The 12,774-nt window shown below is 38.5% G+C and overlaps 1 protein-coding gene across 1 annotated transcript in view; it reads right to left on the minus strand.

Annotated features, from left to right (window-relative positions):
- Positions 1-46: 46 nt before the first annotated feature.
- Positions 47-12,774, minus strand: part of LOC111150528 (kelch like family member 15) — a 31,622-nt gene continuing 18,894 nt past the window's right edge. Inside the window, exon 3 of the mRNA XM_022508020.1 lies at positions 47-2,682. Coding sequence (XP_022363728.1) covers positions 1,573-2,682 — 1,110 coding nt within the window. The 3' untranslated portion in view covers positions 47-1,572. The remainder of the gene's footprint in view (positions 2,683-12,774) is intronic.

The raw sequence follows: 12,774 nt of genomic DNA on the forward strand, positions 1-12,774 counted from the left end.
AACAGCCATAGAAGAAGGCATTGCAATATTGCACCAATATCCTAAGACCTGGCAAGTTCTGCCAGTGTAGAACTAGTCTGTATCAGATATAGACTCTACTCAGGAGAAAATGGCATCCATGTGAATGATCCACTCCCGGTTATTCTTGCTTAATTTAATCTTGTTTTTCCTTCTGAGTTTAAAGAGTTGAAAGGTGCACGGCTAATCCTAAAACACTTACTATAAATGCTTTTAAACAGTTATTCTTGATCTGTTCTGAACTTTGAGGTTACTATCCTTCATGCTAGTAGCTTTCAGTAAATAAAACAAAGGCTGGGGGCTTACATCCCCGGTGCCACTAAGTATTCTGTACTAAATAAACAAGTAGATATGACCAGTAAGATTATAATTCTGTTTCTTACCTCTACATCAAAAATGAGCTCAAATTTTCCACGAGTTGCTACTTTCCATTCAATAACAGACACAGCAGCCTTACTGAGTGTAAAGAATGGGAGTTGCACTTACTTTTAAGGGGCCTCTATTTAGGAGTCTGGTATGACCTAAATGCTCTTTAAAAGTGCTCGCATGCCACAAGGCCCGGGCTGCGTCTACCACTCCGATTCTCACTAAAAACAGGGTAACGTTAAACAGACTGCAAAGAAAAACATTTTCAAAAAGAAGACATACATTGAATAAGGAACACTAACGTTTACTTTTGAAAAGAAAATATAAAATGTTAGTTTTCAGAAATCCATACATGTTTCAGGAATACACAGAGTTCCAATATTACTGAATCAGTATGGACTGAACATAGGCTACTTTGATACCAATGAGGACTCCAGTTATTTTAACTTTCTAAAAATGTTAATACACGAAAAGACGTTACATCTAAAATTCAACAAGTATGGCAAACCGTGTGTGCAAGTGCACTAGCTTAAAAATATAGAATCCTAACCACGCATAAAAGGAGATGTGCCTTATATGTTCGTAAGATGTATGCAAGTATGGATATGCTTTCACTAACACAATGCAGATAAGAGAAGGCAGCTTAGAAATAGTGTTTTGAATATAAAAAAGTTAATTTTGTAGAAAATTTATATTTTTGCATTTCCAGCAAAAAGCCATGCAAAAAGGTCAAGAGTTTTAAACTTAAATTATAAAACCAAAAGGTCTAACAGACTGTAATACACTGAAACGTTCCAAAAGATTTCAGATCGAGATAGGAACCGAAATTACATCCAGTGACACTTATCATGTCTTCTCTTAGAAGATGCAGGACTCCTACGCTGTCATCTGAAAGAAATGTTTAAAGCATAAAATCAACTTCCCAGATAAGTGGATCACTCTATTAAACTGCTTCTGGAAGTAGTTTCAAGAGCTAGCGCTTAGAATGAACTTATTGCATGAGTTTGAGGCCACTAAAAAGGAAAAAAAAAAAAAACAGATGCTAGCACAGAATGAAAAATTTTTTACGATATTAGACCAATGGCTTTGATAGTAAAACTGGTGAGGTTTTTCTTTACTTTTTTTAATTAACTACTTTGTCACAAACAAATCTTTCGTTTGGCTTTTTTTAAAGGGAGAAAGATGTCATTAGTTGCAACGCCTGACCTCGTCCAGTATATATTCCGGGAAGTGCAGGTTGCACACTTGTAAACCATCCAGCTTGCAGGGCATCCGCGGGTACTCATCTTCCTTCCACTTGTTTTCTTCTGGATCAAAAGTAAGGATGGAATCGCTATAATGACCGTTGTAGCAAAGGCCTCCGAGAACCATTATTTGTTTGTCCAGCACAGTCACACCATGGCCACTTCTGCCAATGGGCATGGACGCCAAGATGGTCCACTGATCAGTCTCGGGGTTGTACACTTCTGTGGAAGGGCATCCCTGAGACTCAAAAGAGGCCCTCAAGATCACACAGACACCACCGAAGACATAAAGCTTGCCGTTGTAAGAAATCATCTTGTGAAAGCATCTTGCGTAATTCATTTTGCTCTTATTCTCCCAACAGTTGGTAACCACTTGCGTTCTTCTGGTCCGCTGTTCTATGGTCCCTTCTTTACTGGGGTCGAACACGCACACTTGTTTGGAGGTGGAAGATGAGGTGATTCCACCGGTGATAAACAACTTGTTGTTGAGCACTGTCCCTTCATGTCCATATTTGTTAACTGGATAAGGATCCACGAATTCCCATTTATCATTGGTGATGTCGTATCTCTCGGTTGAATAGAAAGTCTCATCTCTGGTTCTGCCAGCTACGGCGTAAATAAACTTCCCAATAACACCAACTGCAAACTCTGAACGTGGCACTGACATGTCTGCCATCCGGAGCCAAGAGTTCTGCCTCGGGTCATACCTGAACACTTTGGAAGAAGCATGGAATTCGCCATCTGGGCCTAGTTCTTCCCCGCCCAACAAGAACACGAAGTTATTAACAATAGCAAGGCAGTCCGGGCGCAGAGGAACCTGCGGGCCCTCCAGCTCCCACCAGACTCTTGGTTTCTTTAAGAGGAGGATTTTACTGTTAACCATGCTATGTCCAATCATTCCTCGGAATACTGTAGTTTGGGGTTTGGCAGAGCGGATGCGGCTGGATTTCATGTCCAACAAAGGCTGCTGGTGAACGTTCTGAAAGTAATTCAATGCTTGGTCAACTTCATAGCGCAGCTGTCGGGAGTATCTATAAAATTCGGATGTCTTAACCTAAGAATACAAGTAAAATAATTTAACCAAAAGAAAGAACATCAATGGCAAAAAAAAAAAAAAAAATCAAAGCCAACTAAGGAGACTAGTGTATGATCTGAGGCTTGCTGTACTAAAACTGCTTTTCCTGTTAAGATCACATACTTTTTTTAAACAAAGCTATTATATATTTGTTTTTATAATAATCTATGCACAGTCCCAAGCCTTTGAAAGTAAACAAGCTATTTTCCAGGCACAAGCTAAATTCCTCTAGCAAAATGTACTAATCATCTATTCTATGTCAGGCCCTGGGATATAAGTGGTGATTATGAGGACAAACAGAGGTTTCACAGTAGAGGGAGTCACGGCCATGGTTTCTTTAACCACAAGGAACACTGTAAGAGCAACCATGACTGAATAACTTGGGCAATCAAGTTAGTGAGTTAGTAAAAATTTGAAAAGACGCAAAATTCTCAGTAGGTTTTTGCTATAAAGACTTGGTCGGATATCAGCAACTCCTACAACCATCAAGCAGGTGACAAGGTCCAATTTTTTCCTTTTTGTTTTTGGAGTTGGAACTACCTCATTCTGATGATTTTTTTTTTAACCAAGATCTTATGAAGCACTTTTAAGTACTGTGCTAAGTTCCACAGGGAGACAAAAATGTTAAGTATAAGATGGGGTCTGTTTCCTCAAAGAACTTCAAATATGTTTGGGGAAATGAAAATAGACACAGATTTGCCAACAAGCGAACGAGGTGGCTGACGGTTGGGAACGAGAGCGTACAGCCCATCTTTGAGTGCTGCAGATGTGAAGACAGGGAACAGACCAAACCGGCCCAAAACACGGGCTGCCTCGTGGAAGAGGTAGGAAGCTGGACAACCACGAAGAAAAAGCCTGTGTCATAATGACAAGGATGAAGTGAGAGTCTCCCATGTTGATGGGAAAATCAGATATTGAGAGAGAAAACGGGCACAAGTGCATGACTGACGTGAAGTAGGGATAGGTTACAAAAGCGAGGACTCCGACTGATCTGAGAATTTAGACTTGAGGTGCTCTGGAGAGTGCTGTCACTGAGGGACACGGGAGAGGCATTCCACTTCACTGGTGATCCATCTGAACTGCTGAGAGGACGCGGACATGGCAAGGTCCAGGCACCCGTGGGGATCCAGGGTGACTGCTTGGGAGGGAGCCAGCACCAGGCATTTACTTAGGAGCTTCCTTTTCCTACCTCTGCCCTTTTTCCTCCCTTTCCCCTATCTTTCTCTCTCTCTTTTTAAAGATTTTATTTATTTATTTGACAGACAGAGATCACAAGTAGGCAGAGAGGCAGGCAGAGAGAGAGGAGGAAGCAGGCTCCCCGCTGAGCAGAGAGCCCGATGCGGGGCTCGATCCCAGGACCCTGGGATCATGACCCGAGCCGAAGGCAGAGGCTTTAACCCACTGAGCCACCCAGGCGCCCCTTCCCTATCTTTCTCATTCATTCTCCACCTCGGTCCAAAGAAAGTCTGAAACAGAAAGGACCACAAATGTGTTTTAAGTATTTTGGTAACTGTCTTTCAATATAATTGGCTTCCTTTGTAATCCCAAGCACTGAACTTTATGGATTTAATATCATTATTCTGAGAAGGGGTCCTTCCGTGGGTTTCACCAGGCTAGCGAAAGGGTAAACAGCACAAAAAAAGGTTGAGAATTCCTTGTCTTACTACGTAAAAGAGACAAAATGGATATCAATACTTCACTGGGGCTTTACATGTAATATCTCAAGTTAAATTATTCCTCCCATAAGAGAGTAACAATCATCACTATTTTCCTGAAAAAATGAGGATCAATTATAAGATGAAAAAACTGAGGCGTAGACCCTTAAGTGACTTGCCCAAATTGTTTACATAACTAAAACTGATAGAGCTGGGATCTGAAACTTGCACAAGGACAGTCTTGCTCCAAAGCTATTTCCAATAGGTTACTGCACAGCTTCCACTACTCATTAGAAAACTCTTTAAATGACAAACTCATTTATTAAAACACTTAACATACATGTTCAACAAGTTATCCTAATGACCCTTCTCAAAGAAAAGAGAGTATAATGGTTCTTAAAACAAAAAATCAATTGCGTGGATCACAATGACTGGACATCCAACCCCACTCTTCCTAGCGAAACACCTAATGTAGAAGAGATCAAATAATGAATGGTAAAGAAGTAATTTCAATAAACAGTCTAATAATAAAAAATATAGATCTGAAGTCTCATCCTCTACTTTTGCTTCACATATAAAAACGTACAGAACAAAGGAAATGAAGTGATCTCAATCACTTATGAGAAACAATGGAAACCTATATCGCCATCATCACCGAGTGTTTATTAACATGGAACGATGTTCATAATAGATTCAGTTTTTTAAAAAAGCAATTGTACACTGGTAGCTCAATTGAATAAGATTTTGTGTATGCCTGCTTGCGTTAATAATGATTATCTCTGAAACTTCACAAACATCTCTGCATTCTTTTTTATGTATCATATTTATAAACAAAAAGAGTCTTGCCATTTAAAAACTGGGTCTCTTAAAACCATCAAATACATATTTGCTTAGGAAAAACGAGCATCTTTTTGTCTTTCCATTTCTTCTATGAATTGCCTAACGGTGTACCTCACCCATTTTTCCTCACCTTTTTCTTAATTGCAAGAGCTAAAAGGCAATACCCTGGAAATCAACAAGAAACATAAACCTCAAATTAAATATTTAAGTGCCTACTGTGCACAGCCACTGGCCTGAGAGCTACACAGGTTTTGAAGTAACAGAATCCTGTCCAGCACTGTAATTAAGCACCATGTCAAGCTGCCCAGGACAGCCGATTAAGAATCCAGTAGAGAAAATATCCGACCTTGGCCCTCAGGAGTTGTGGGATCTTGGGCAAGTAACTCAACATCCTTATAGCCATTTCCTCATCTGTATTACTAGGAAAACAATACTAGTACCTATGGCTCATAACCCTAAGGCAGGAGACAAGCAAGATCATCTATGTGAAAAGGAGACTATGGTGCCTGTCATGTGGCAATGTACAACAAACAGCCATTCTTAGCTACCATCACTGACCAGCGGACATCTGTAAAAGTGTCAGCTTAAGTCAGTGCGTCTGATGATGTACTTTTGGTCTGCATAAAAATTCAGTCTTTCCGAAGTAAGAGGAGAAAGGAGAGAAACTGTTACTCTGGACCTAATTCTCCCCAATAAAACATGATTGGTAAGATGCAAGGAGGAGGAAGCTTTACAGAAAGCAGCCATGTCATTTGGAAATCGAGAAGGGAAGGGGAATGTTGCACATATTGGATAGGCAGATTTCAAGTTTTTTAAAGGAAAATTAGGATCAATTCCAAGATCGGAAACTGTGTAAAGAAGCTCAAGAAGGCTTGGAGGCTCTCAAAAGCATAATGCTGACTGCATAATTGCAAAACACACTGATGAGGGGAAGAAAAGGGGAAAGTATCTAAAAAATCTGATGTGCTGCACAGAGAACTTTCTGGAATTCAGATGTTAAAAAACCACTTACAACAGATGGTTAAAAAAAAAACCCACAAAAAACAAGTATTACAAAGGGTGAAATGGAGCTGTAAGCATATTGTGAACGAGGCTAAAGCCTCAGGATGAACTGTGACTTTACAAAGCACCAGATAATGAATAAACGGCGTCTTAGAGGTTAGAGTAAAAAGAAGTAGAGGCAAAAGGGAAGCTCCTCCTGGATGGGGTGGTTAATATAATAGTAACAAAGACAAATAGCCTTCTCCTATTTTATTTCCATTCTTGGCTAAGGATGTTTTCTTCTTTCTAATCTGAAGATCAAACACAATGACTAAGAAGAAACTTAAATCCAAGATGGCTGAGAAAAAAAAAAAACTAGATAGATATTCTCATTAAATTCAAGTCATTTGATCTCAAAATCACATCCTGGGATCCTGAGAGGCTTCACAGATAAGGCTGCTTAATTGCTTTTCGTAATCTGTGTGGAATCATGAATGGGAAAGTACTAGAAGCCAGACTTCCAAACTACAGACTGGTTAGCCTGAGGCTGATCTGTATTGTTAAAAAAAACACCACTTGCGATAAGAAAGCGCTACACGCTGGGAGGCAGCATGGACTCACCCAGCAATGCCAAACCTTGACCACTTCCAGTTGAATGAGGACGTAACAGAACTGGCAGAGAATGAGAGAACCTATGAATTTGGCAAAGTAATCAACAAGTCCAATGATAAAGAGAAACCCAGGGACCCATGAACCACATAAAACTGCAGAAATACCTGTGTTAATGCATTCGGGGGGTGGTGGCGCAGTAAAGTGAGAGGGTGGGAAGTCCACAGCTTTTTGTCAAATACCCCAGGGATCCATAAACTCCAATGGAAAGCTGTAAATGACTACCCTCAATACAGACTAACAATGCGATAGGGCAGGAGAAAATCATGGACTGAATTAAAACAGACAATCCCACCCTCTCCATTTGGTGAAACCACAGCTAAGAGGGCTGAGTTCCATCACTACAATTTAGACATCACAAAGCGGACCACATCCCGGACAGCAAAGGGATCCAAACCATATGAAAAAATGGCAAAACTGACAAGGAATGTTTAAACTCAAGAGAAAACTCGGGAGAAAGATGGCAACCGTTTTCGGGACCAGTCAGTGGAAGTTAGGAGGAAGATTTTTGGGCCAGCATAGGCAGAAGCTCTGTAATTAGAACTGTCAAGATAATGGATGTTCATCACATTATTTTAGGAGCATAGAAACCAGGACAACTCAAATATCTCACAAATAAGACACTGGTTGGCTGAACTCTCGTATGCAGTCTTTACCATATGCAGTCGTTAAAAAGGAGGAGGTTAATCCACACTCATGAACACAGCTGTTCAAATGTCAAGTGATAAAAACTGCAGAAGAGTATAACATTCTCAAAAAATAAAAATGGACCCTTTTACACAGCTGGCAATATATTCAGAGGAAAACATATGTATACACATACAACATACAGTTGCCCCTTTTCGGGTTCTATATAGGTCTGTACTTGGTTTTTTTTTTTTTTTACAAGGACTATGTTAAGAAGGGTATGGGTACATATTCTCCCCAAGTCAGGACTGCCACCTCTGGAGTCAGCATTCCTGCCAGTGGAGGTAGTCCAGGTGGGACCACGTATCAGGAGCGCCATGGAAGGGTCCTGGCATCACATGAGGACGAGGCACCATGGCCTGTGTGATAGCCTTCCACATTCCAAACCCAGGCTCTTACAGATTCCATCAAACTGAGTCAGCTTAACTACTTCTTATAGTCATTCTCCTGTCTCATTTTCTACCCAACCTTCGGGTCCCTTTGTCCTTTTCTCCCTCCATCCATTCTGTTGTCTTCCTTTGAAACTCCAGCTCCAAAGAATTTAAAAAGTCACTTCAACTCTGTTAAAATCCACATCACAGCTACATACCTTTATCCTGTTCTACCTGTAGGCCCCCAATAATGGAAGCTGTGTCTTTGAGATAGTGGATTAAACCCAAGAACATCTTCTAACCAAAGAAATTTAGCTCCTCCTCTCTGTCACAACTCAATGTTCTAGATCTACCTTGCCCTTTTCCCAGGGCTACAATTTTCCTCTGAAACCAAATAAAACAAGTAAGCATAATTATAATTAGTTTCTTCTTTCATCAAAGAAATGGGGAATTAATGCCTCTTTGATAATCCTGGACAAAGTAATTACAGATATTCTGCTTTAAAACAAAAGGTGGAAGGCTGTATGAATGGAGTCATTTGAATGCATTAACAAAGGGAGCTATCAAAAAAGAAACATGTGGCTCATCCTTGAGCATTTCTCCCATCATTCACTCCCCACCTAACAGTTTATCTGTACATCAGGTGCTTCCAAAAGCAAGATATGGGGGAAAATGACATTTCTTTCATGTTCTAAAGAACTTTCCTTATCCTTTCATAGGATTAAAAAAAGCTGTCTTAATACTTAGAATATATTCAATATTACTTTTCTTACTTTGATACTTAAAAACTATATTACAAAAAAGCATCTTCTCTTATGCTGAATACAAAATTAAATTTGTTACCTCTCAAAAACAGTGATCTGAAAATCCTAAATTGGCCATTTCTTCCTCTGATCTTCTTTTAATGTAATTGTGTATGTGCATATAAAGAAGAAAATGTGAAAAATTATTAAATTGGAATGTGGCTCCTATAAATATATATTCAGGTGAAGAAATAATAGCTAGCCATTAGCACTGGCCAAAAATTCCATGTTTCTCCCTCCCCTGTCAAGATGTTACATCATCCATTCATTAAATTTTTAACTTGTTAAGGTAATTCGTATATTTTGAGAATTTTGATAATTAAAACAGAACTGGTGATGCAACTAAAACAGCCATTTCCACAGAGCCTACTACTTTTATTTGATTAAAAATCTGCAATTTAAAAAATCTACTAAAACTGGCTCAGCCAGTAGAGCATGTGACTCTTGATCTCAGAGTCGTAAGTTCCTGCCCCACACTGAGTGGAGAAATTACTGAAAAATAAAATATTTAAGAAAAAATAGCTGGCTACAGTCTAAAATTATTTTAGGCCTTCAGCCAGCCAATTTAAGATATTATCAGCTATTTCACCTTTCAAAATGTTTTTTTTTAAATGCCCAATATACTTAAACGAAACCTCATGCTTTTTATTAGTTTATCCATCAGCGGGGGGTGGGAAGTGCCACGGGGGACCAGAATAATCCCCAATCTAAAGATCCCAGATCTTAGGCTTGACACGGTCCCCAAGTCACTGTGATTATGGACAAGCCTCTGGTTTAGATATTTTCTCCTTATAAAAAGAATCAGTTGCATGAAGACACCTAAGGCCCTTCCTATATCCCAAAATGTTAACCTAATTTTCAGAATGATGAGTATAAGGTGTCATGTGGAAGGAAGACAGGCCTGGCTATCAGTTTTATCATCCCCTCTCCATAATTCAATCTGTTCAAAAGAAATATCCAGAAACAAAGCATCTACTAAAACAAATTATACCTCTGGGAACCACAGCTACATTTAATATTATTTTGATATTCAGCAAAACGTGGAGCAGTCTTTATGTGCTGTATTACAAAAGCATCTACCCTAGTAGGAGAAGTCTCTTTATAAAATCATGCTCAGAACTGAAGCTTATACTGATTTATGTTAAAATCATCACCAAAAAAGCTAGATGCAAAATACCTTTAATTAATCCCTTTGTCCTGAAAAACTGAGTTAACGACCAAGGATAAGGCTATAAAAAAAATCAGTTCCTGCTAAGCACAAATCCTCTCAGTAATACTGTAATTGCAGTAAAATACCAAGCGGTAAAGACAAATTTTAGTAAGGATTTACGTAACTCTTCTTCAAGCAGGCAACCGAACAGAACTTCCGAAGTCAAGAAACCAGCGTAAGTGGGGGGTGAGGGAGAGGCCTCTCCTCAACGTAATACTCCCTCTAATACAAGTTTCAGCACCATTTGGTTAGTGGTCTATCCCTTCAACTTTTCTAGAGTGAAAAATATGTAGTTCAAAAATAAGTATGCTCAGAAAGTCTAATTTCCTTCCAATTTCAGCCAAGTCATAGAACACCACTAGAAATTAAGTGTGCACAAGCCTAAAAGGTAGAAAATGATTTCCAGAAAGCCCCTTAAGTCCATTGTATTATTTCATTATAGTTATATTTAGATAGTACAACTAAATTCTAAAGTTCTTCCTATTTATGGAAATATTTTCAACTACATAAATACTATAATTTTATTTAAAAACACGGTAAAACAGAAGGAAAGCCAAAAAGGTTTAATCCTAAAACTAACTTCTGAATGAGCAAGGCTTACCTGTGACATATGTAACATTTTCTGAGTAAATATTAAATCTGAGAATTAAAACTTTAAGGCCTAAAATCTTAGTATTTGCCCTTGTTCCTCTCCTGCTGCTAACCTCGTCTCCGTTTTCTAACTTCTCCGATCTTGTTTGATTTCTGCTTATCATTTGGTTTCTCTCCCTCCTTTTTCGTCCGTTCATTAAAAAACTTTCTCCTTCTACAATTCAATATAGCTGTCTGTATCTTCCTGCATGGCTAATTTCCAATTCTAGGATTTTGTTTTCTTCAGCCATTTATTTTATTTAAAAGGAAAATCAGCAAGACTGAATTTGTAAACTCCTGTTTTCACTAGGTTCCTACCTGCTTCATACACCCCCACCAAAGTCTCTCTCCCAGGGGAATCTAACAGCAGTCCACACCATGAATTACCGCACCCTCCAGGAACCTACTAACCTGGGATGAATGCAAGTCAAAGGTAGAAAACAAGAGCACTCTACTCCCCTACATAAAGGGCTTAAGACTTGAGGAGAAAAACACCTTGGGGGATTTTTTAAGAACTCTGCCCATGTTAATTACAATCAGCCAAGTCCACGGGGCTGGGGAGGAGGGGTAGGTAAAAAGGAGACGGATACAGAAAAAGACACTAAGTGAATGGTGAGAGTCTGCTTAACCTATTGACCTAGTTTCTACCAGAAAACCTGCTCATCTCTGTGCTTTCACTCCAAGGGGCAAGTGAGCTAGCTGTCAGTTTAAACAATTTCAAGTTTATAGCTGTCTAAGTACTATTTAATATACGAAGGGGATTTTAAACTTCTTCAAAAACAACTCAAACTAATTAGGAACCCTAACCAAATTTCACATTTGAAATCTAGGTTACTGGCTTTGTAAAAACAAACAAACAAACAAACAAACAAACATTTGTATTGTCAAATAAAGCACTGCTTATGTTTCTCATGTACTTCAGTGAGGGTTAGAAGCAAATTTCTGTTTTTTCCTCTAGATTTGTCTGGCTGTAGCTCAAGTTATTAGAAATAAACTTTTCAGTTTTCCGCTGAACTGTGGTAACACTACAGGTAATGGTCTGGCTGCTGGACAGAAATTTTGGATCGCTCAAGTGTTAGATTAGTCAAAACATGTCACAATATCTAAGTAAAGGAATTCTGGAGGGCATATAGCACCTACACTTTACATAGATGCAACCATACCCATACAGCGTCATTACAAGTGGTCTGCACCTCAATTAACCGGAATATCACACCATCCAAGTGTGACATTAAGGACAATCGGTTTACTTATGTGTCACACAGTCCACTGTTAATGCTATCTATATCAACTATGCTAACAGAGAAAATATTTGGAAGATTATCAGTGTTTTGTGAAGACCAGTTCTGAGAGCTACTAACATTCTTCAGTATCCAAGGTATACTGGGACACTTAATTTATAATCCTTGAATTCTTTCCCTCTCAAGGTGAGCACCAGACACCTTACCCCCATTTTAACATGTAGCTTTTAAAGCCACAAATTCTGCACCTTAAGTTAAAACCTTTTTTTAAAAAAGGTATTAGGAAGTTCTTCTGTAGCATGTTTTATTCTGATACTAGGACTAATTTTTACTAATAATGAAGCTGGTTTTTTTCAGCAGACTATCAAAATTATCTCAAAGTTGTAAAAGTTTCTATAACAAGCTTTCATAAAATGCAGATACAGTTTGTTAAATCCAAATATATTCTCAGTAAAAGAGAACTTTTTTCTCACTAAAACATTAGCTTTGCATGGGGGGGTGGGATTATGGACATTGGGGAGGGTATGTGCTATGATGAGTGCTGTGAAGTGTGTAAACCTGGCGATTCACAGACCTGTACCCCTGGGGATAAAAATATATGTTTATAAAAAATAAAATTTAAAAAAATTAAAAAAAAAAAAAGCAAAAAAAAAAAAAATAAAACATTAGCTTTGCTCTTTAAAAGTTACATAAACCCAAATTTGGGGCCATATGATGAATTACACTTAATATATGAGGAAAAAAGCACACTAGGGAACCTGACTATCACAAGCTAGTTTATAAAACATTAAGAATAAAGCAGAATACATCTTTATAATCTGCTCCCTTACTGAACAGCCAGTGAAAAACCAACTGTAAAAGCCTAATTATAAGCTGAACAAATGTGTTATTTTTAATCTTTACAGGACTGAAAGATTTTCCTTCCTTTTGAAAAACTGGAAGATTTTATGATTATGATTAATACAATTTCTAAGGGGAATCATT

The sequence above is a fragment of the Enhydra lutris genome, unplaced genomic scaffold (genome assembly GCF_002288905.1).
Source record: "Enhydra lutris kenyoni isolate GAN:26980312 unplaced genomic scaffold, ASM228890v2 scaffoldscaffold23, whole genome shotgun sequence".
NCBI lineage: Eukaryota > Metazoa > Chordata > Mammalia > Carnivora > Mustelidae > Enhydra > Enhydra lutris.